This window comes from Agelaius tricolor, unplaced genomic scaffold, assembly GCF_023055355.1.
Source record: "Agelaius tricolor isolate 1412-34295 unplaced genomic scaffold, bAgeTri1.0.p SCAF_1, whole genome shotgun sequence".
Classification (NCBI taxonomy): Eukaryota; Metazoa; Chordata; class Aves; order Passeriformes; family Icteridae; genus Agelaius; species Agelaius tricolor.
In genome coordinates, this window is record NW_027269261.1 from 97,545,554 (window position 1) to 97,571,358 (window position 25,805).

General features: G+C 38.8%; 1 protein-coding gene across 3 annotated transcripts in view; it reads left to right on the forward strand.

Annotated features, from left to right (window-relative positions):
* The first annotated feature begins 12,164 nt into the window (after positions 1–12,164).
* COL9A1 (collagen type IX alpha 1 chain) overlaps positions 12,165–25,805 on the forward strand; it is a 61,764-nt gene continuing 48,123 nt past the window's right edge. Inside the window, exons 1-5 of one of the 3 annotated variants that reach the window (XR_011681968.1) lie at positions 12,165–12,426; positions 12,733–12,806; positions 14,193–14,270; positions 14,406–14,538; positions 21,165–21,561. Coding sequence is in view for 2 of the 3 variants with exons in the window: in XM_071445259.1 (XP_071301360.1) it covers positions 12,413–12,426; positions 12,733–12,806; positions 14,193–14,270; positions 14,406–14,538; positions 21,165–21,561 (696 nt within the window). In the remaining variant the exon portion in view is untranslated. The remainder of the gene's footprint in view (positions 12,427–12,732; positions 12,807–14,192; positions 14,271–14,405; positions 14,539–21,164; positions 21,562–25,805) is intronic. The other 2 variants (XM_071445259.1, XM_071445250.1) reach the window with 2 other exon arrangements.

The following is a 25,805-nucleotide window of genomic DNA, read 5'->3' on the forward strand; positions in this document are numbered from 1 at the left end:
CAAGAGATTTAGCCGCATGCATACTCAGAATTCTACTTTTATAGCTCTCCTCCTCAAAAAAGATCCAGGTTGTAGAATTAGTCAGGGAGCATAGAGAGAAATAGACATAGCTTAATTCCTGTGGGGAATCAACAGGAATATACTTAAAATCCTCACCTACAGCTCAAATATCTTCCTCAAGACCTAAGGAAGTTTCCTCCCTACCTTTAGCATCCAGAACATGGAGTCCACCCTGGTGACCAGGCCTTCACACCTCATCTTGGGAAGAATGATCAAGTTCCAGCCTTTTCAAATCAACAATTGGTGTGGTTATAGGTGATGTTACCACAACACCTATTTTGTAACCAATAGCCCACAAGTCTGCCCAGATGTCCAGCATGTATGGAATCAAGCTTCAATTTCTTCTTCCATCTGTAGGGAGTCACTGAAGTCCAGCCATTCCATGTGTGCTCCTAGCTCACTGTATGCAGAGAGTGATTTGAGATTCATCAGGGCAGAAGGCAAAGAAACAATAAAGGAGTGTGGAGGGATAGAATGTAAGAGAATAATGCAGAAGGAATAACTCCTCACACCTGAGGAGTTGCAGCTGTACTAATCACCAAAGATTAGGAACAGGCCTGCCCTTAACAGGCCACAGCTGTGTCCAATAAGAAGAAGAGTGGGTTAGCTGGGTGAGGAGAGAGTTGGAATTTGTTGGCTGTGCTGTGAAGAAGAAGGAGTTAGTGCTGTGAGGAGCATGAGAAATCACTGAGAAGGTATGGAACTTTTGCAATAAGATGATAACAAAGGAGTATAGCTTAAACATGAGAATTTGGAACTAAATCCCCCAGGAATGGATCTTGTTCCATTGGTAAGGCTGGGAATGGCCATCAGTCCACAGCTCTTTATCCAGCTATCCCAGGTCAATCCATAATCACTCTCCTGGCTGTTACACTTGCATTTGTTTTCCAGAGTTTTTCACTTGTGATAAGGCTATTACTGTGTTGCAAAGCAAATGAAAACTCTTCAAAATCTACAGTATTAAGCCAATAAGAGATGTCAGCTTATAGAAAATATGGGAACACAATGGTGAAGTTACTGAAATATCTTTTTGTGATTAAAGGGTGATATCTTAAATATCTTTTTGTGATTAAATCATTGACATGTTTTTATTATTCCTTCCAAATATGCAGTGAGCGTAGAAAAGAATGAAAGGTCATCTATATCAAATGTGTAATAGTTAACATAAGAATGTACAGATTACTAGTATTTGACAGTATTAATTGTTCTGATATTTTTGCAGCAAAACTGTTTTTAAGCAAGGTGTAGATAATATTAGAGTACTTGAAAGCAAAAATTAAAAAAATCACGTTTCTTGAATATCTCAGCAGTATAACTAAAGATAGAAACTGACTTTGTGTGTTTTAACAACCTAAATATTCATAATGATGAAAATAGCCAATAATTAATTCATGTCTGAGTGTATCTATCTGGAATTATCAATATCAAGCAGTACTAATATGTGGTTAGAACTAATTTAATTTATAATGAATGAATAACATAGTGTGAGAATCTGAGCATTGGTGATTGTAAAACTCCATCTGTTGGACAGATAAGTCAGTTCACAAATTGGGTTGCCACAGACAGGTTATTTGTGCCCTCTTCACACTGGAATAAAATTCTCAGTTTAGATAATTTCCTTGCAATGAAGCTCTGCTTTTCTTGGACTCACTTATGCCATTTCTGATGAAAGCCCATTTATCTGGTATAATTGTGTGTGTGTGTATATATATATATATATACACACACTAAAACTTTTCCAGTATAAAAATGTCACAAGAAATCCCACACTCTGTCATTATTATGCTAGGAAAGGCTTTTCCAATATAGACCTGAACTCATCCTAAAAAAAATTTTCCACAGGCGGCATTAAATGAGATTATGGAGGAGGCTTAAAGACACAGATAACTTGAAAATAGGAAATTTCCTGAAAAAACCTATTGCAATTTCACAGAACTAGAGGACACTGTGTGTCAAATTTGAGCTGCATTACCTTGAAAATTGTGTTCAGTGCCCTGGAGTATTATTCTCAATTGCATCAAAGCATATGCAATACTCTGAGAAATGTCCTAGAGCTACAGGAGACAGCCTGACTGACAGTGAATGTGGAAAAGGCTCTCTCCCATATTTATATGCTGACTGTGTCGAGCAGTTTGCTGGTACTTCTGTGCTCCAGGACTGCTAAGTAGTTCAGCTGGAATGCTGGAAGTAAGCATATTTATGAAGTATCCACGTGAGACAGTAATTGAATGGTGGAACAAGTTGTCCATCCTTGGAGATAACAGACCTTGACAGGTCTTCAGCACCTGAGATTAGCCCTCCTCTGGGCTGGGGATGGACTGGAGGAACTGCAGAAACCCCTGTGAAGCTGAACTAGTGTATGAGCCTCTGTCACACCTTTGGCAAACTCGCTATACCCCAACACAAGCAGGACGTTTGTGCTTTTCCGTCCAGTACTTTAATTATTCTAAGATTTGGCTCAAGAGAACTCGGACCTAAAATGATCCTTTAAATTGCTAACACAAATTTAAATATTCTTAACAATTTAAACATAACCCTCTGTCTCAAATAGAGTATAGTACCCAATAGAGTGCTGCTAACATGTACCTGTGTTTTCCAGATGGATTTACAAGGGTTTGAGAGATACTGCGCTTCTGTAAAGTCATCTGATTATCCTCAAAACTGTTAATTCCAGGCAAGCAGCTACTTGCTCACCCTTTCCCACTACCTGGTTTTATTCTTAGCCTGGAAAGACCTGGGTTAGAAGAGACAAGGTAGTTAATTTTCTGTGTCCAATTAGTTCTTGGTTTTCTTACAAAGCTTCCAGAAGGGAGAGTGGTTTTGCAGTGGGGTTTTTGTCTGCCAAGGATTGGCCTGGGATCATTAATTCATTTCACATGGACTAGCAGACAGGAGATACTAACAACTTTTATTTGGTTCTGAGTAAGGCTAAGTGCTTACCTAGAAGAGACAGAATTCTTCTCCCATGGCTAATCCTCTGGGCCACTGAACTAATCCTCCTCCCTTGAACATGCATCTTCCCTTTCAACTATTTAAATTGTGCTGTAAATCTTTGCAGCAAGTGGCTGCTTTCTAGAGTGGCTGCAGCATGCAATACAGTCTGCATAACCCAGGCAAGATCTCAAGTTTTGTGAAGAAATGTGTTTGATTATTTGGAAAATTGTAGTGAAGTTATTTTTATTCACTTTTTTTTGGTGTGCATAGTTCCTTTGGATGGAGATGAGCATCCTGTATGCAGGAGACATTCCTACTTGGTTTTTGTGGTGAGGCTTCTGATTCTTGATTTGTAAACCATAATAGCAGCTAGATTTGAATGTTCATCTTCCTAATACCTTTTCTGGAGGGCTTTTCTTAGATTGATACTTAGTTTAGGAAGGTATAAGAACAAAGTACCATCTCAAGTGTAAGCAAAGGTAAGAAATCTTGAGGTACTTAACATGAAGTTTTACTGTTAAAAATATTTACTTCAACCTTACATAAAGAAATTTAACCAAAAGACACCCAGAAAGTATAGCATCTTTGGATAATCAGACTTATTAAGGTTTGTTGTACATGGAGCCCACTGGTGGAAAAAAAATCTGAATTAAAAAAGGCAGTAACAACAGTTGTCTTGGACAATCCAGCTATAGAACATAACAAAATAAATGGGAAAGAAACAAAACAAGTTCTGTGACATTTGCAGGAGTGAGTGACTAATTTACACATGACAACAGGAAATATCTAATCATATATGAGATGCAGTTCAGAGAATTGCATCAGTAACATGGGAGACAGAGAAGTTTATGCCACTGCATAATCAACATGGATTTTTTTATAGGCATGCCACCTTCCTCCTTCAGTGAGTTGCAGTAAAAGATTTGCTATCTTTTTTAAAGTCAACCATTAAAACATGAATCAAGATGAGGAGATGGTGAACACTTTTCTGCTCAGACTCTGTATTTTTTGTTTTGTTTTTTAAGAAAAGATTCTCATGTAGTTTTCCAGAAGAAATATCTTCCAGATATCACTGTAAAATGTTGGATTTTTTTTTCTGAAATCACGTAATCTCGCATGTCTCTTAAACATTGCTCTTAAAGTGAGCACTAGATTCCTCACACTCTTGCAGCAGAAAATACCTACTTACAACCACACAAACTAGATGGAAAAAAACCTATCAAATCACTTGTTTGTGGTAGTGAAACTCCTTCTCACATTTATTCTCAAGGGCAAGAGAGGGAGGAATGAGGCCCAGAAACTGAGTGCTAAGAGACACGGGTTCCAAGGTGCTCTTAAGATGTAGAAGTGGAAATTCTGCTTGAACAAACAGTGCAGTCACCCTGAGAAGTTCTGGAGTCTCTGCCCTTGGTGATACTCTGGTCCCAGCCTGCTAAGGCCCTGAGCAACCTGCTCTGGCTCTGAATATGATTCTGCATTGAGAGGAGGCTGGACCAGGTGGCATCCCTGGATCATTCCTTTATGCTTCTACATTTTTGGGTTCTTTTCTTACATCCAGTCTGTGAGGTGATCTTTGAGAATCCTCTCTAGATACAAGGACAAAACTTCCATCCCAGCATCTTGCACCCTGAAAATATTAGGAAACATAAGTAAAATATTCCCTTCCTGCTCAGACCTTGCTTGTTTTTTTTTTTTTTTTTTAAGAGTACTACTATGTCTAAGTCCTCTGAAATGTGTTCTGATATTACAAGGGCAGTCTTTCCCTTTTGAATTTTCAGTATTCCAAATTGTTTAAATATTAAAGGAGAAGAGCAGCTGTATCATGTGAGATGAAAGGTCCATCTGGTCCAGTATAATTTCTCTGGTCAAGGTAACAGTGGATGCCTAGAGAAGCAGGTAAATGTAGCACAAGTACACAGGAGCATTTCTCCCATGTGTTTTCCCAGCCAGTATCTCTTTTTGATCCCATAAAAATTTTAGCATTTTCAATGGTGAATACTAAAAGTGGTGGAAAAAAATCCCTACCCCTCACCTACGAGGAGTGGTATGGGGAAGTGCTGTTTGTCGCTTGTTTTAAAAATTCTAGCTTCCATCTCTCTTTGTAAACTTAGTCCTTGTTCTGCAACAGAGTGACAACTGTCCTTTACTCACTTTCCCATAGTGTTTAGACTTCATTAGATCTCATGTTTTTAGCCTTGAAGAATCCTCATCCATTTAATTTTCTCCCTACTAAAACCAGTTCAAACCTTTGATCATCCTTGCTGACCACGCTTTATACCCCAGCAATTTGATGGTTTCTGCTTTGTTCACTATTGTTTCTCCTAGTATAGTGTGCTTTTTGCCCACTACTGAGCACTAAGGTATGCTTTCATAGCTCTGCCTCTCACAGCTGATGCATAAATTTCTACAACAGTAGAAACCACCATAAATTTAGGACTACTTGTTCACTATTATTTCTTATTTATTTATATGGGATTTCACCTGCTATTTTGTGAAAAGCTTACTAGGTATTTTGAGAACTTCCAACAATTTATACCATCAGCTTACACTGAATCACAGAACTTCTAGAGTTGGAAGGGATCTCTTGAGATCATCTGGTCCAACACTCCTGCCAAGGCAGAGTTACCTAGAGCAGGTGACACAGGAACACCTCCAGGTGGGTTTTGAATGTCTCCAGAGAGGGAGGCTCCACAACCTCCCTCGGCAGCCTCTTCAGTGCTGTGCCACCCTCAATGTAAAGAAGTTCTTCCTCATATTGAGGTGGATCTTCTTATGTTTTGGTTTATGGCCACTGTTTCTCCTCCTGTAATTGGGCACCATTGAAAAGAGTCTGGCACCAACTTCTTGGTACCTGCATTTGAGCTGTGTCTATGTATCAATAAAATCCTCTCTCACTCTTCTTGTCTCGAGACTAAACAGATCCAGCTCCTGCAGTCGCTTCTCATAAGAGAGATGCTCCAGACTCCCAATTGCATTTAGGGCTCTCCAGTGGATCTTTTCCAGTAGCTCCTTGTTTTTCTTGAGCAGTGGAGACCAGAATTGAACACAATACTCCAGCTGTGGCCTCACTAGGGCAGAGCAGAGGGGGACACCTCCCTGGACCTGTTGGCCACACTCTTCCTGATACACCCCAGGATACTTGGCCACCCAGGACACAAGGGCACACTGCCAACTCAATTTTTATTGCTTGGGTAAATTTCAAATGTTCATTTTTATTGCTCAGGTAACTTCCTTTATCTGCAGATGTAACCTCTCCATTATATACCTGCCTTCCAGATCACATTTATGAATATTTTGAATGGCACAAGCTTTTGTACAAGTCTCTGTGGGACTTCACTAATAAACTTCCCTCTGCTTTGAAAATTATCATGAAATTTGCCCTTTGATTTCTTCTTTGTGGTTTTCATTTTGGCAGCACACTGTTCCCGTTGTGCCCTAATGTTGGGTTCACTGGGAGAAAACAAAAGCAATAATGTTAAAAAAATGTTGTGGTTCTTAGTTTTTTCTCAATGAATTCCTGTCCAGAAGATTTTTTTGCAACTCAGTAGCTCTGCTGAGGTCAATAACCAGGTGTAACTGGGAGTGTGAAATTACAGACCTTAATTATACAGATTTAAATACTTACTAACTTCTAATATTATGCTTTAAGTATTTAATTATTGTGTTATTGTTGTATATTTATGTCCTTTATGTTTCTTGTAAGAGAGAAAATAACCATTTTTAAAATTTGGAACAGTTCTTTTGATACAGAACACGTCTTGAAGATGAAAATATATATTCTAAATGTCATCAGTTCTATATAGAAGTCTGTGTGTGCCAGTTTTCTGTGGTCTGAACACCACACTTTGTTGAATCACAGCTTTCATTTCAAAATGAACACAGCACCCTACTATCCCCATCCCAGAGCTGTTCAGGTAGTCCTTAAATAAGCATGAAACTATACAGTGATGCCCTGATCTGTGAAAATCCTGAAATTACTTTGGGAAAATTGGAGGACTTTGCCATTTTAGAAAAAAAACTTACAGAATCCTCATGGTCATTGACAGTGTGAAATAGCTTTTTTTTTTCCCCCCTTATGCCACAAAATTCAGAATTTGTGCCATAGAATTTGCTACTTTGTGTAAACGAGTAGCTATATACATACATTTCTTTTCTTTCCCAACCTGTCAGGGTCTTTCATTCTGAGAGATCCTGATGGATGGGGAGGAACCTGTCCTATCCTTGGGTCCAAGCAGCTGGAGCTCGACTGGGCTGAGGATAGGAGGCAGGATGCTGAGTCTGGCCAGAGAAGGCAGGCAGAGAGGTGGGGAGAAAGCCTGGTTTCTGCCTCAAGTAATCAAATACTAATTTTATTTTTATGAGTATTTTTACCTATGAGCTGATGTTCTGATGTTCATGTGCTGGTGTAAGAGAGGGAAAACCTGATCCCATTTCAGGTATTTTCTTACTGGTATCATGATCTCTTTCAAAGGGTATTTGATGGCAATAAAAGAAATTATGCTTGCTGCAGTATTTAGAGATAAATATCAACAGAACTAAGTACCATCATGTGAACAATTACAAAAAGTTCAATTAATGTAATTTTGGCTAGAAAAGAATCTTAATATATTTAGGGGTATTAGAAAAGAGAACGATATAGAAGAATATTATCAAGACTCACTAAACTCTGACTGAAAATACTTCCAAATTTGGGGCGGCATTTTGTTTTTAGTTACATGGAATTTGGATCTAGCTCTGGGTAGTAGTATTTGCTATTATAAATGAGAAAATTTCATTACATTTTATAATCAAAAAATTAATAAATAACAGCAGAGCCCGTTTCTGATTTCATTATAGGTTTTGAGAATGTGTGTGATCAGTAGATGGATACAGATGTATGTTAATTGAGGTTAGAGTTATAATCTCTGCTGAAACACAGCAGTGTTCATGGCAATATTAGCATAGTTACACTTGAAATCTATTTAACTTTTTCTCTGCTGTTCCACTAGAAAATAAATTCTCCTGTATTTAGGATAATCTGAAACACTGACTGTAACATTTGGGGAAAATTGCTGTCTGACACCCCTGGAGACAAGATACAAGTCTTCTGACCTAGAAAGAAATAAAAATAGCAATGATGCCACAATATAGACTTTGATACAAAGGTAATGGGAACTGCAAGCCTCATCCACACAGAAAGAATTATTATGGCAAGGGGACATAGAGCTAAGGTGGAAGTTTGTCTGGCTTCATACAGAGATTATCTCTATTTGTGCTCCAAGAACACTCCTGAGGGATTTGTTGAATTTTGTACTCTACATCGGACAGCCTAGGTGTTCACAAATTGGCTGCAGTGCCAGTACAGTGAGGTTCACCTGTAAAGAGGATCATGCTGAGGAGATGAGAATCTGGCCCCAAGAATTCCCAGGTTTCTTTGAGTGACCTCTACTAGAAAGAAGCTGTTTGGTCTTTATGCAAAACAGCATCTGACAGCTTGGAAAGAAAAGCTGTTTTTCTTCCCATGCCAAAATTCACAAAATTCTGGACAGAAAAGTACATTTTTATGATGAAGGTAAGAATTTATTGGATAATAGATTATTTGCTAAATTCCAATGATGTGTTGGAACCTGACAAGGATTATAGTTTTGCTGTCAATTCAATTACCCTACACTTGAGGAAGCTGGTTTAATTATTTGTTGCTGGTTTAATTAAAAGGCGCTTAAGTCAGTGCAAGTTTTGCCCCTGATGTCAATGAGATCAGTCCCAGGTCCAAGTTACCTTAACTCTTAGCATGATTAATAAAGAGCAGGTCTTTTGGAAATGCCGTCATTTACAGCCACACAGTTAATCTCAAGCTGAGAGAGCCAATCACAATGTTACAACAAACCTACTCATGTTAAGAGTGTGCTATGTGCTTATCCTGGGGTCTGGTAAACTTCAGAGAGAGCAGTGACCCTTACACTCTAGGTAAGGGTAAAGAAGGTTGGAATGTATAAAGTGGATTTTTGTTACTGTAAACTGAACAGAGAATGTGGCCACAAGAGCTGAAGTCACATGAAAAGACCAAAAGTGCAATTTAGAGAAGACCACATGGGAGAGAAGTGTCTGTCTCCAGGAGATAGTAGACATATAGGCAAGAAATAAGAAGTCATGTCATCCCTGCCTCTCCTCTCCTCATGTGTGGAAGAGCTGTGTAGGACTGGTAGCATGAACCACTTGGTCCTTTATGGGATCACTCACACAGGCAGAGGCCCCACTTAAACAGGGGCACAAACTGGACTTTACTTCCTCCAGTTCCAAAGCTTGTTATTGAGACCCCAGTACCTGCATATATGTCACAGATACTTCAGGGGAAGAATGAACTGGCCTAGGTCCTTCTACAAGTCCTGCCCAAAAGTATAAGCCAGTGACATTGAGCTGCTTCAAGCCCAGACAGAAAATACACACCAGAAAAGGATTTTCCCCTTAATTTAGTCATCCTAAATTGCTGTAAATCCAACCTTGAACTGACAAACCTTCTTCTCTGCCACGTGGTCTTCTCTAAATCATGCCTTTTTTGTTTTTAACTGGATTGCACCTTCTGAAAGTCCAACTGCAGCCACCTTGCTGCAAACCTTTTCATCACAGAGAGCAAGCTTTCTATCTGCAAGAGAAACTGGGTCTATCCATTTGCTATTTCTCTCCAGCCATATTCTCAGAGACAGCTGTGTGAATATCTGTTCTCCAACTCAAGCCACACAGAAGAACAGGAGTATGGAATGAATATGGAATCAGATATTTGAGAAATGGAATGTGAAGTCAGGTGTGTAAGAACTTCTCCACATGCTAGTGAGGTGACGACCTTCCTACGTAGCTTATTTTCAGGAGTCAGTATTTGAGTAAAGTCACCACTGTTTAATTCATCCATGTTCAAAAGATGAGCAGTTAGTGTTTAGATGATGAATCCCTGAGCAAGTGGCCGAACAGCAATAAATGCACACTGAGGTTTTCTGAAAATAACTATACTGGCCCAATTCATAAGAAGAGAAAACTATGAAGTGATGTAGAGTGACATCAAAATAGTCAGATCAGCTAAAGATGAGTGTTAGTTGGATGGGGACTGTCTCTATGACAGCAAGATATGTAAGATGCATACTCCATCTATCCCACTTTACATTTTTCTGAAATGGGAATAATATTGGCTAGGTCATGGAGCTATTAAATTTGCTACCACTAGTCTGTCAATTAGTAGTTTTCTGGCTCTTTCAAGGTGATGTGATAATTATTTGTAGAGCATCTAATCAGGAATTTCATCACAGACTGTGAGTTTTCCTTCAAGAGCAGGACATCAAAATGAACAGAGGGCAAACAGAGGCTATTAGTCTTCTCAAGAATTTTTCTTTTGCCCACAAACAGAATAGTAAATGTATTTTCCCAGCTTTAGTTACATACTATCTCCCATGTTTTATTTCAGTAAAAATGTCTTTTGAAGATCCTGTATTGGAAAAATACTCCAGACATAAAAGAAGTTCCACCCTTGAGAATTGTTGCAATGAAATGCAAGCAAAATTAGATTATAGATTGCCCAGAAACAGAGTATATGTTCTCTGAATTTCTCTGAACAAGACTCCCCCTCTAGAAGAGGATGATGGGTGTGTGAATTACCCCAGACACAATGGATGGCAGACATCTTCACGCTATGTACCAAAAAACATTGCCAACTTCCTGTAAGGTGCTACTACTTAGTTTCATATCTAACTACTGAAATGGCTTTTTCTTCCTTAATACCACCTCAGATAAGTTGGCAATACTAAGCAGTCTCAAAAGCAAAGGAAATGCCACAGCTTATAGACCAACAAAAGAGATGGTTTGGCACCTGACTCTTTTCCATTCCTTCACAAAGCTTCTGGTATTCTTTCTAATCCTGGGTGCTCTCTGTTGTTCCTTCACATGCCGGGTTCCCCTTTGTTCCAGCTTCAAGTGACTTCCATGTACTGCTCTTTTTCCAGATCCCTATGGACTCATTTCGGGCCCTATGGCTACCATTGGATGCCACAATGGAAATATCTGCAAGGGAAATAAGGCACTCGGGTGTGTGGTGATTTGGGCAAACTTCTTGTGAGATCAAATTGATAATTCACCTCTTTTGTTTTTGAATTGACAGAGGTTTCATGTGACAGTCCTGGTGTTGATATGTAATGTTCACAATCGTGCTGGACCACAAGGGTCCCTGGGTGTATCTTTCTCTTCAAGGGTGAAAAAATGGTATCACCAAAGCTTCACTGCCTTAGGCATCAAAATCAGTCATTAATGGCAAACTGTTCATGTGTGTGATCCAGCCCCACCCTTTCTAACAATAGATTTAAAACTGTAAACCACATTAACATTGAAATTACCAATACTGGGAATGTGATTTACAGCAAATTGGGATGGAGGGGATAGTTCACTACCCAGTTATTTATCTAGACACTTATCAGACAGCAGAGATTATTGCATTTCCTATATTCCACACTTTGAAAGATCTGGAAATTTAGGGTGTTATTATAGGGTGTTATTAACCGGAATATCAGTAGTCTAGAGAAGAGGCAACCTTACAAATATGATGTATAAGAACAACCTAGTATAGTTTTCCATACATACATGAATTTTGGCTGCAGTTCCTATGAGGACCTTCTGGCTTTTTATTATCTTTTCCTTGATCTTTGCCTGCACAGATTTTAGTTTCTCTCTCTTTTTGTATCTGGGAGAACAAATATGAGTAAATGTCTTTGTGTGTCCAATATATGTAATTGTCTCTTAGTGCTTTATCAATGGCAACAGAACAGGAGTTTGCTTAATAATACCTATGTGTATGCCTTGGAGGTTAGAATCTGAGCATAACCTGTTTTATTCAGAAAAACCAACTGGGACCTCAACAGACAGGCTTCTCCTGAGGTCATCTGATGAGTAAATCAGTGAGAAATAGAAATACCTTCTTTATAGGACAGGGATTTGCTTCTTCTCAGAGCTTTTAGTCTTAACACCATATCAGGGCCACCAGCTTCCTCACACTTCCTGGTACATAAAATTTGTTCCCCTGCCTGGCTGGACAGCAGATCCCACCATTCAGAGACTGGCTTTGCTGAACTCACATTTTCTGCATCTCCCTGCCCTTGTGCTGGTGAAAGAAGCAGACTTTAATTTGCTCTCTTGGCTTCTTTATATTCAGCTGGCTCCAGAGGTCCGCCCTCAGAGCCCACCAGGACCCACATGTCTGTCTAGCCTCCACCTCCTTCCCTTGGAAAGATTAAAACCAGCCCAGCAGCCTGCACCTCCCTCTCTGCAGGGTCCTGGTGGGGCAGGAGCTGCTGTCTGCACCCTCTGCTGCACTCCCTTGTCGGACTAATGAGAGGGAAGCAGGCAGTGTGACGATTTACCCTGCGCATTCACATGAGAGAAGTGAAGAAATCCAGCCGTGAAGATGAAAAGCCACTGGTAAGAGAACAAGTGGGATTTAGAGACATCTGTAAATAAGAGATTAGAACAGTGAAAGCTGTCCTTGCCAGCATTATATTAGTGGACTACAACAGAAAGAGCTTTATTGACATATTTTATAAGGCAAAAATAAAACGTTGTCATGTTAAAAAAATTATCTTGCCAAAGAAATTGTCTTGTCAAATCTGTTAGCAGATCCTTGGGTGGTATTTTATATGTTTAATATGCATGGCTTGGGGGAGAAATTTAATAACAGAACCTGTCAGAAACTGTAGATTCATACTGGAGTTTTCTTTCTGTTTGCAGGAAAATTACAGCTTTGTTTTACCTGTGTAGTTTTCTGTGGTCTTTCATCTCAGCCACCATCCAACACCAATCAAGTAAGGAGACAGATTTTATCTACCTTTTATCTTTGTGTAATTTTGAATGTCAAAAGAATTATTCTGTGTTTATTCAAAACTAAAATCCTCTGTAACTAGCCATCACACAAAGTGAGAGCTGTCTATGTGCATTCATATATGCCTGAATGGGTAGAAGGATATATATGAAAACCAGGAAAAAAGCAAGAGCCGTGTGTGTTGCTTTAAATTTGCTATTGGATGTATTTTTAAGGTAAGGATTCAAATCTGGATGTAGATGGCAAATACAGGACACAAACCTTCCCTGTCTTTCAGTGCTTCTAGTTAGAGATTCTGCTACATGTGGCAATAAACTGGTTCTACTTTATTTGCTGGGCATAAAATGTAAATGGCTGGATGTCAGCCATGTGTCTCATCAAAGAATATAGAATGAGGTCTTTTCTAAGGTGCAATGTGTCAACCTGAATGTTCTCTTTAAGCCTATGTTGTCAGAAGGAAACCCACATTTAGGGTTGAGCCTTTGCAGCACACAAGAGGCTCTCTGTAGGTTAGAAATGCTTCTCCTTCCAGCTTCCACTCTTCATTCTTCCCTACACACATTCTGCTAACATTTTCCAGATTGACTTGGTACTAGACTTGTACATGGCTCTTAAACTCTTCAAATAAATGCTTGTTTTTCCTTCCTCCTTCCTTAATTCTGGGTATCTTGTAGGTCTTATGGCCATGACAAGGTTTTTTGATAAATAATATTCTGAAAAATAGGAGTTTTAGTTTCCTCAAACAAATTTCTTCTACATTCTCATTTTGGTAAACAAAAAAAGGTCTGTAAGGTCTTCTTGTCACCACATTACATTTCATGAATGTTCATTTTCTGATCAAATCTGGCACAGAGGAAAGTGGGAAAGCTTGGAATACCAGAGAGGATGGAAAAGATGCCAACTGACTCACAACAACTTCTTTAGTTGGCATGAGGTTTGTTTAAGTTTCCTTGGGAGTAGAGAGACTGTTGATTTAGGTAACTGGCCTTTTTTTTTTTTTAAGTTTGCTTGAATCACAAAAAGTTACAACCCAAAACCTCCTTACACAGCAGTCCTTCTTAAACTATTACTATTTCTCAATAGCTCTGCTAGAGAAGAATAATTATAACACTCTCATTTAAAGGCTTGAGGAAAGATCAAATAGCATATCAAGTTCCTGGTTTTAATTTGGAGCTCTCTAGAAAAAGGTTATTATTTTCTCATACCTCTTACTTTACTGAGTACAGTTTAAATTGTTATATACCTCTGATTATTATTATTTATAGCTCTGTTTATGTCCTAATAATCTTACAGTTGCTTCCATTGATTTTATAAGGTGATCTGTGGCAATGTGCAGGCACATGGTTAGTAAATTCACCTTTTTTTGCAGGACTACCGGCTATTCTGGGTGCCAGTCGCAGAACTGATATCTGCCCAACAATCAGGATTGGCCAAGATGACCTACCAGGCAAGTAGCACCCTGACTTTTTCAGGAAAAAGCTGGTGTTCAAAAAATATATCAGGTTATATTCAGCTCTGTGACAGCACAATTCTCAAATTAAATGAAAGCTACATTATGGATATGTATATTTTTTTCTTGCAGGCTTTGACCTGATTTCTCAGTTTCAGATAGAAAAAGCTGCTTCCCAAGGAATTATTGAGAGAGTAGTGGGATCCACTTCTCTACAAGTAGCTTATAAATTGGGACCCAACGTAGACTTCAGGATACCAACCAGGTAATGCCTCCCTTGTTTGGCTTTAAAATACAGATATTTTGCAATCTTATCTTTTAAGTGGTAGATCTCCCACCAGCTAGATCACTAACTTAAAAAGTTTTCAGGAGGGGAAAGAGGAATTGACCGTTTTTTTTTCATTGCTACCACCAGATCAGACTGATTCTGTAGCAGCAATTTTAGGGACTTCCCTCTAACCACTGATATTGCTCAGAGTGCCTCAAGATTTGTTGATGCTAAGGGATTCACCTCTAGAAAGCAATGTCAGAAGTTGCTGATGATTTGAAATAGGGAGGCAAAAAAAATGTAACAGGAGGAGAGGGAAAAAAGTTGTCTTAAAATATTGACACAAAGGGATCTTTCTGAGCATGTGAGCATTGTAGAGATGAGGTAGGATAAGAACTCACTGATTCTGAGGTGAGGGGGTTTTTTCATTGTGTGTTTCTTTTAGGTAACAGGTACATCAATGTTCCTGTTGATTTATGGTCACTTAATCTATAAAAGTTGAAAATTATTATTTAGCATGTTACAGTGAATTTATGATAGAAGTCAGGATTTAAGGATCTAATTGTGTTAGTGCTTTAGAGGCCAGACTTGCTACTGGTGAAGGAATAGAGACAGTACAGCAGGGTAGAGATGTCTTTGCCAAATTTAGGCAAGTCTGGATTCTGTTCCAGCACCTTATGTAATTAAGAATGCCTCAACCTAGCAATTAAGTGGCAAGACCATTAACTGGACTACTGTTTCAGCTAGGAATAATTGGATTGTGAAGCGTTTCTGTCTTACTCCACCTATCACTAACAACTTTTCTTGCTGCAATCCTCCCTGGCTCCTACCTTCATCGCCACCAGATTAAGCTACTTTAGAGTTTAAGCGTTTGGTTACATTGGGCTCATGGCTACTTTCAGTCTGAAACACAAATCAGGGCTGCTAGTGCATGAATGTGAATCTAAACACAGACAGCAAATGGGATCATCACTTCACTAAAAATTGGAGATTCTCAGATGAAAGCAGCAATATTTTCACTTTCCATGGGCTAGAATCAAAGGCACAGGTGTTTTTGACTCCATGCCAAGGTCTCTGAGCCCCCTGCCAGGGTCTCAAGTCCTCCAGGGCAGCCAGAGGAATATCCTGGATTCCGACATTTAGGCTTTTTGCTATAGATGGTTCTAGTGAAATATGTGCTTGATATACACAAGTTACCCCTGAACAAACCTATGTCGACTGCGTTACTCCAGCATCTGAGCTGACTCCTGATTGGGGTCGCCAGCCCAGGAAATTCATATAAGGTTTGAGCCCCGATGGTGCTCCAGAGTCTCAGTGTGCTGCTCTTCTGTCCCGGGGCAGAGCTCGCTGCTCTGCTCAAGAGTTATTTTACAGCGTGGCCCTCTCAGTGGGCGGGAAGCGGAGGGAAGGGGAGAGAAGGAAAGGGCAGGGCTGGGCTGGGCTGGGCTGCGCTGCCCGCCCCGGCTCCCGGAGCTGTCCCTGCCCGCGGTGCTGAAGCGGCGCCGCCGCGGGCCGGGCTCGCACACCAGGGTCACCCTCCGGCCTGTGCGCCCTTGCTGCATCCAGAGGCGGGGTAGGGAAAAATAGAGTGCGTTTGGGAAAAATGGCCAGCATGGCTTTCCCGAGCTGGGTGGCTGATATAGCCCAAGTGCCATGGGAGCACTGGGGAGGGACCCTCATCAAACATGTTGGCAACAGGGAAATAATTTTTTAGGCTAACACATGATGATTAATACTAGGGCAGAAGAGTCCATTTTAGAATGGCTATATGGTATGGGATTGAGAGTTCAATTGGATGGGCATGGCTCAGCATTCAGTCTCTGATGTAGGTATAGCTTATGTCTTGAAAAACTCACAGAATTTCCTTAAAATGCTACCAAGTTGTAGCTTGGTCTTTTTGCTGCTCTGTGTGCTTGCCCAGAAGTATATCCCAAAATGAACAGAAATGATTGCACACAAGTCATAACTTAGCTTCTCCCATCATCCAAATAAATTCCCATTGGCTAGTGCTTCTTCTAGAGTAAAATCTGCTGAAGGATCACCCAGTGTTCTCCACGTAATGGCATGGTGTAATAACTTGGCGTGGAACTGCCATGACATATAGCTGTTTTCACTGGATGTGGTGAACCCATAATTTTTCAATTTAATCTGTGTACGTGTTTAGGTGTCCACCAGTTAGTAAGTACAAAATTAATCCTGTTGATTTGGATAAAAATTGTGTTTATTTTTTAATGGAAATCTTAAAAAAAAAATATTGGCACAAAAATATGTTCATGACACTTTTTTTTATATGTGGGAAAAGGGCTAATAATCTTTGTACATTGAATGAAATCCTAAACCTTTGACTTCATGAATGCAACTGTCATAACACACACACAGAAAACCCCAAACAAAATAGGGAGGAAGTTTATAAAGCTTTACCAGTAACTTGAAATATCCAGAGAATTTCAAAGGCCTATTTTCTGGGGTTTTTTTTCCCCTTTGGGAATATTGCTTTTCTGTGAAGCAGCACTTCTCAAGTGCATGTGCTTGAAGGTCTGGGTTTTTTACATTTAACCACCAAAGCTCTTCAGGTGCTTTTCCTTTCACGTTGTGAGTGTGCTATCCCACCCAGATATTGATGAGGATGCTGAAGTAGAAGAGACAAAATGCAGCTAGGAAGCTAATTAGGTCATAAGAGAATTAATTAGCTCGGCAGTGGGAGTTTTTGAATAATAAAGATCAGCTGAGGGTAATGAGTCCTAACAAATGGCTTCTGGTTAATGACTTAGGACAGATGCTTTTAAAAGTGCTGAGCTAAGTTTTATTGTTATTGCTTGCTCAGTTGCTGCCAGGCAGGGAGTGCCAGGTCAGCTGTGAGTCTAGGCAGCTCCAGGAGAGGCAGGCATGAGTGTCTCCAGATTGACCAAAAGAACCCTCAACCCTGGGCACATGATACTGCATTATCATGAGAATGGCCACAGCAATTTCCACAGCCACCTCCAGTGGGTTGTGCTAACAGTTCTAAAATCTTTATTTAGCAAGGACTAAGTTAAGTCAGTGAGCAATGGAATTCACCTAAGAAATAAACTAACTCAAAAAAACCAAATTTAATAAAATAAACAGTTACTTTGTAGAACTTAAATAGGTATATAGTTGGGCTTCTAACATAAGTCTTCTGCTCTTGGTGAATCCTGGGGTCACTGGGATGGGTCAGGGCTTTCCTCACCACTGTCAGATGATTTACTTTGGTTGTATTAAAGGCTGGGTAGGACTTAGCTTTGAAATCTCAAAGAAATCTTCCTGTTAAGTATTCATAATATAGGATTAGTGAAAGTCTTAGGTATTTATTAAAAAGATTTAAAAGAAATAGTAGTGTTTCAGAAGTTCCCCTAGATGGACTAAAAATGTTTCAAACTTCCCGCCCTACAATACTTTAAAAATTTAGGCAAATAGTTGAATATCTGATTAAAAAAAATTGACCTAACTTTGTATTCATAAAACAACTGAAGCAGTTAATAATAGTATGAGTATACAAGGAAAGCAGGACTGGAATGCTTTCTTACAAACTGAAGAAAAAAACTAAATCAAAGAAAAATATCTGATGGCTTGTATCCTGAACAATTTTAAGTGGATAGGAAATAGGTTAAGAATAAATCTGGATTTTGGCCTTTAAATATATTTCTACATAAATTCTTTCTTTGCTCATTTACCTGAATCTATGTTTAAAATTGATTGGTTCTCTTCCATTAATCAGTGGAATTGGAAACACCTATGTTAAAAAGAATTTCCAGAAAAAATTTGAGTGCTTATACAGCTATCAGCTGTTCAATAAAGTTACAGCATCCATCACCCTTCACTTGGCAGTAAGATGGAGGAATAGCTTCTCTACAACTGTTTATTTAAATATCATGCTAAATTTGCCATGGTTTCCAAATAGTTAGCATTTTAAGTTGCTGATTTTGGAAGGGTTTTGCCTATATAAGGATTACAGACTTTGGAAAGAAATGTGTTCTGAAATACAATTAAACCACTGAAGGATCATTACTTGGAGTACCTGAGATGAGCATATGTCTCTGCTTTGCTTGTAGAATTATAGGTATAAATCTTACACAGTAACAGTCCCCTACAGAGGTCCTTTCTGGTGATGGGTCATGCTTCACTGTGTTGAGTCATGTTACTGATATTGAATATTTAGTCTAAAGGCAGCAGTTCTTCTGATTGGTTATTAGTACTTTTTAAAAATGGGAATACTTTTCCATGTTTGTGCTCTGAATTTTTATCTTTAGGGTTTGATATATGTTTCTTATAATCTGATTTTCTCTTACCAATGTCAGAAGCTCTTACATTACTTCTCTTCTTTGCATATCTTCTGAAAAACTGAACATATTTCTTTCCTATTTTCATGTCTGAAAAAAGGAGAACCCATGTAATGTCTTGAAAAATACTAAGTCTATAGCTAAATATGGCGCAACGAATTCATTTGCCAATCTGGCATAAACAATCTTCTAATCAAAAAATATGTACACGTACTAGGGTTTTTTGTTTCTTTTCCTGTTTTGTTTTTTTGGCAGTAGAATTGTGTCAGCTGAGGTCGGATGAGAATGTGTGTGATAGTTTAACGAGTATTGCCATGACAACAAAACTTAGCAGTGCAGAGAAATGCTGAAAACCTCTTCACAGAGGATCTGGGATTAGTACTGCTTCTTTTAGGCTCAGTGTATCAGACACCCTGGTGTCACTGAACTTAACAGAGAAAGTTGAATGTCACAAGGAGGCTATTTAAAGATTACCTAACAATACCACCATCAGTGTGGTAGTAGAAAAACCAGCTCTTCTGCAAAAACAAATGAGATTCAGCATCTGAAGAGATAAATGACCCAGCTGAGCTAAAGTTTTAGCAGTAGAGGAGATTTTTAAAAGAGACTTTATAGAGGAAGGACACAAAGAGCCATAAAAGATGTGCTCAACTGGATCAGAAGCGTAGTAAGAGTGAAGGTATGTCTGAATAGGGAGAAGAACTGTCTTCCTGGAGAAGAAAGAATATATATGCTTATTGTGTAGGCCAGAAACCTAACACAAGGAGGGATACAGTAAACACTGCAAAGTGCTCAGAACTGAAGGCAAGCTACAATATCCACAAGGTGACATTTGCAAGCTTGCAAGAGGGCAAGATACAAACTGAAAATAAATGATGACAGAACACAACGAGTTAGATAAAATCCTATCAAACAAAACCAGGTGGAGCAGGATTTCATCCTCAGTCAAGAGACACAATTCACAGCAAAGCACACACAGATTAAAGATACTGGCAAGGAGCCCCCTCTTCCAGCTTCGTATATCTCCACACCTTTTATAATGAGCTAAACTTTCCACCTAAACATTCCCCTGCCTTATACCCCCATTCTCAGGTGTGTGCAAAGGCTCCTGGGGAAAAGGAGAAACACCAGCACTGCGGGTACTTTATTTGTAAGCAGAAGCTGCTGCCAGGCTTGCTGCATCCTCCCTGAAATCTGCTGAGGCTGTGCCGCTGCCTGCTGGAGCACAGCTGCACTGCAGCTTGGAACACTACAAACTAGGGAGATTGCTTCTGGAAGTACTCTCTTTCTAAATCAGCAGTCATCAAGCATACAGAATAAGAGCTGACAGTTTTTTTGCTTTTTTTCCCCCATAGCCTAAATCCTGAGATCCACTAATGCTATATAAATAGCTGCAGAGATAGGATTGATCTGCCTCTCAAAAATCATCTTTGTTCAAGATGTCTACTTGTTTGAGAAGTTAACCTAATGAAAGCGGGGACAAAATAGCCCTGCATGTCTTCATGCTTAAGAAATTTATTTAAACTTATTCTTAAATGTGGGTAGATGGCAAATAAGGTATTGATGTTGACTGGATATGACACTAGAGTTTTATGATCCACAGAATAAATATGGAAAGGCCAATTTCTTAAATATTGTGCTGTGATACATTTGAAATAAAAAATGACTGTTTTGCACAGTGACACAGCCAGTGCTACCTGTGTTTCCAAAGCTCACCTCATAGGAGTTGCTAAAATATGAGATATTTTATATGTAGCAAATCTGTTCCCTACTACTTGTAGTCTTGTGGTTTAATGTCACAGGACATAGTACGCTTTGAGTGCGGGTTCTCACCACATATTTGTCAATGATTTCTGCTGAAGTGATAGCTTATACCTTAACAAAAGGGTTACTGGCAGGCGAACAAGAAAATGCATTTGCAAAAGACATTTTTATGCCTTCAAAATCAAATCAGATCTGCACTTTCTCCCTCGTCGTTGTAAAGTCATAAAATGTTGAGCGACTTTGTAAGTCTAACAGTGGGAAACAGGATAATTGTAGGATATACTTTCTGTATCTGAAGTAGGAGTTAGTTGTTGGTTCATCCTTTATTCTTAGAAAGGGTTATCATAAAAATTGTGAAACATTGGAAGAACCCACACTTCTGAACCAGTTCTTTTGCCCTTAGTAACACCTTGTTTTGGGGCTCAGCATGCAGAAGTGCACTAATACAAGAATGGTTGAGATATGGTTCCACTGAGTAATGGTTTCTCATTAGTCTATGGTGTATGTGGAGCTTTTCAGAACAAATACAGAATAAATGTACTGTATTTTAATCCTACACAGTGCCATATATTCCAACGGATTGCCTGATGAATATTCCTTTCTAACTACTTTTCGGATGACTGGGGCCACACTTCAGAAATACTGGACTATTTGGCAGATTCAGGATTCTTCAGGAAAAGAACAAGTTGGAGTGAATCTCAATGGTCAAATGAAAAGTGTTGAGTTTTCTTATAAAGGAGCTGATGGAAGACACCAAACAGCATCATTTTTACATTTGCCTTTCTTGTTTGACTCCCAATGGCACAAGCTTATGATAATTGTGGAAGCAAACAGTGTCACACTTTTTATTGACTGTATTAAAATAGAGTCCTTAAACATAAAACCAAAAGGGAAAATCAACACTGATGGCTTTGCCGTGCTTGGAAAACTTAAAAATAATCCTCAAATTTCAGTTCCGGTAAGTTTCAAAATCTTTTATTTCTTCAAAAAGTGTTTTGTTTTGTGGAATGCATGTTTAAATTATTTCTGAAAGCAGAAATGGCAGAAAATAACTCATTGGCAGGTAAGTGTTAACTTTTTTTTTTAAATTTTGCACTTATACCTTGTAAGTTAAGAGATGACCCACGTTATGCCTAAATTTCAATAATGATAATTCCTAGATGTCCCTGTACTTGTTACAACTTTGAAGTAAAAGAGTGAAGTGAGACATAATTTTAAACTATATCTCACACTGTTTGCAAAAAAACCCGTGGACACAGGTTAACCAGTGTTGTGTAAAACTGAAAGGGAAAACATTGCAACAAAAGAAGCATCTCATATTTCATCACCTCTCTATGTTTAGTTGCAGGATTGAAATCAGTTTTACATGAGAATGCCAGCAGAAAGCTGCCTCATGTGTCTGAAGGGATCAATCTAACATGCTGTTATAGAGGTGGATGAGGAAATTTCAGTAGCTGAAAAGTTATACTAATTCTGTTGAAAACAGGAGTTAATATTTGAAAATGTCATTAAAATAATCAGCTGGAGCTCATAATGTGGCAATTAGCATATTACAAATTAGCATATGTATCTTAGCTTTGCTAACTGCTCTGAGCAATACTGATGGATGCATGGATAGGTAGGATGATGAAAACATTACACATTACATATATTCTATGCATGTTAGTAGGGTGAAATGCCAATATTGTTTTCCTCTTTGGAAAGGTAGATTAAATGCAGAGAAATCTATTGGTATTAATGGAAAAATTTTACAGCATCTGGTATACAGTGCTAGAGCAAACTGTGCCCTCCAGTTAGACACAGAGTCATCCCTTCAGAAGCGAGGAGGGTTCCTTTGCCTCTTGAAGTAGCGATTCCAAATGGCAGCTGACAAGTGAGGAGTGAGATGTGGTATCAAGGTCACCTTGGCCTTCTGTTGATACTCTGACTCACCTTTGGCCAGGATTGAAGAAGTGAGGAAAAGCAGAAGAGAAATCTTGGAATCTTATCCACTTTTCTCTCCAGCCTGTGTTTTGCAGAGACTTTCTCTTTTCAGCAAGGTATACAACTGAGCAGCATTGATCACCCAGGGCTCTGCAGGCATTTGGCAGGGAAACCTGTCTGGCATTAAGTTATGCCTGGCTTGTGTTTAAGACTGTACATCTTTAGGCACCAGTGTAGGGCTACATTAATTATAGGACAACCTCCTTTAAAGATGAAAGAACAAAATGGAATTAAGGAATTTTTATAATTCACCATTTATAATGCAAAATATTTGTTTATAACTTTAGCATGTTTCTGGGAAGATTTGGTCATATGAAGTATATTTTATGAAAAAAGTAAAATCCTTGCATAAGTTAGGCTTTAAAACAAGAGTATGATGAACACTTCTTGACAAAAAGAATAATGAAGCACTGTAACAAATTATCAGGGAAGACAGAAAGTAAGCATGACACCATATTCTTAAACTGAGTTTGGATGCCTAAAATTACACTTTATTTTAGACAGAACTGACTTAGGACTCACTCGACTGAATTGCATGGCCTGTCTGGGAAGCCCAAAAAGGCAATGGTAGTGGTTCAACCTGATATTACAATAATGTAGATTTACAGACCCCATAACCTCTGAGATGATGATAAAGGAATTACATAGTCACATGGACTAGTAATTTTAAAATGTCTATTTATATTGCAGAAATTTCTGTTTTAGCCTGTGTGGTTTATTTCTCTTTAAATTGAGTAAATAAATCTATGTTTGGGGCTATTCTAGTCTTTAACTTGCTTGACTGTAAGTTTAAATATCTCAAAAGACTTGCTTATTTAATATGCCCTAGGCGCAGCTTTTAATTCACTCCCAGGCATTGTTAAAGTATATTACTTCCAGTGGTAGAATTTTAAAAGGACATAAATTATGTGTTCCCCATTCTTTTTTGCAGCATTCTGGTGAGGGCCCTATTTATCTTGCAGAATAGGTCAACTTCTCAGAGGTGCACTGTAACACATATAATTTTAAAAGGGATTCTTTATTGCTTGTTATTACTATGAGTGCCTAGGAGAATAATAGATACAGTTGCATTAGAAACTCCATCTTCCCTTTCAGCCTTTACAAAGATTTATTCCAGAATTTCTGGAATGCTTTATGGAGGACAAATTTTCAAACAGATTCACAGTTGCATTTTATCTTTTCTTTTTTAGATAAAAGTATCAAAAAGTTTTATCTTTTTATCAAAAATTAATTAATATAATCCATTATAAACTCTAAGCAATATGAGATTTAGCATAATTTGAAAACTGAAAAGGAATTTACTTCTAAATTACATGCCTATAATAGGAAGGTAAGGGAATTAATTTCTTACTGCTCAAATTTTAACTTCTGTGAGATTACATAATTGCCTTAATTACTGTGATTTCAGAGGCATTACCATGTTTTTTTCATAATAGATACTGAACACTTTGCTAGAAGTGACTCTTGGTCATTATTTAATTGACATTTCATGCTGCTAACTAGCTCAGGGAAGCTACATGACTTGTAGCATCTAAGAGGAAGCTGCTTGTCAATATTTGTTTAACAGGGATTAATTTACACCACAGAACAGATTGTGTCTGTGTACTGTAAAAAGTCACATCTTGTTTTTTTTCTCACCCTGTGAAATTTCACATTCACAAGGCTGAACTCTAGCTATGGAAAGACAAATAATACCAGAATTGGCTGTAATGTTCAAAGGTTTTAAAAAAAAGGTGCAAGGAGAAAGAAGCTCTAAAAGTGTGTTTCAGAGATGTCGAAAAATGGATAAAACGTGTTTAAAATAGCTCTGAAATGAGTTGCATTTAAATAGATGTAGTTTATTCTTGGTCACTTAACAAATGTACAAACAGTTGACAGCAGACCTCTCTTAGGAGACACATAGATGTCGTTGGCAAGGTATTGTAGAAAATCTCCAGATGAAAAATTGCTTAGCTGAGTTGTATTTCCCAGGAGGGGTGACTTCCCCTAGATCATCACCAAGCCACCAATAGCCCCTAAGGTACTGCTAAATGCATTCCTGTGACTGATTTTATATGGAAAATACTACCCTACCTATTTAGGTCTCATTTGCATTTTACCTAAACTTCACCTCTCTCAACTAAAAAACACTGATAAGACAACTGAATTATGGCGTTGATATTGAGATGTGCCAAGATGGTGGGCATTTGCAGGAATTTCTGTATAACTTAAGATGACAAAACAGTGAACAGTCAGACACAGTTAATCATATCTGTGCTGACTAAGAAATAAAGATGAAACAGAAATCCTGTAGGAATCCTGCCAAATGTGTGTCAGGAATACTGATCTATGGGTTTTAAGCATTCCTTGTAGTTTAACTCCAGATACCAACTAAGCCCCACATGGCCACTTGCTCATTCTACCCCATGGTGGGATGGGAATTGTAAAAGTGAAAGTAAGGAAACTTGTGCATTGAGATAAAGACACTTTAATAGGTAAAGCTCGGGCCATGCACACAGGGAAAGCAAAACAAGGAATTAATTCACCACTTCCCAATGGCAGGCAGGTGTTCAGCCATCTCCAGGAAAGCAGGGCTCCATCAAATGTAACAGTGACTTGGGAAGACAAAGAGCATCACTTCAAACTCCCCCTGCCCTTTCCTTCTTCTCCCAGCTTTATATTCTGAGCATGATATCGTATGGTCAGGGATATCCCTTTAGTCAGTGGGATCAGCTGTCCTGGCTGTGTCCCCTCCCAAGTCCTTGTGCACCCCCAGCTTCCTTGCTGATGGGGTGGGGTCAGGGGCAGAAAAGGCCTTGACTCCATCCAAGCACTGCTCAGCAATAACAAAATCATCATCCCTGTGCTATCAACTCTGCTCCCAACACAAATCCAAAACACAGCTCCATAACAGTTACTGTGAGGAAAATGAACTCTACCTCAGGCAAAACTAGCACACCATCTTTGGGTTTAAAAGGTTACATTTTAATATCTTTGCTTTATGATTACCCCTAAATTATCTGAGGTTCATTTCTGAAAACTTTATGACTGCACTTACTCCTTAATAACACTGTATATTGATAACAGCAGAATACCTACATGAGCTGTCTTCAAAATAATGGCATCCTTTAAATCATCTAAACTTAATCAACAAGATCATTGTGAAATACTGGCAAGGAAAAAGATGTCTTGACAGCAAGGCTAGAACATATATGCCCTTCTCACACCTCTCCTAAATCA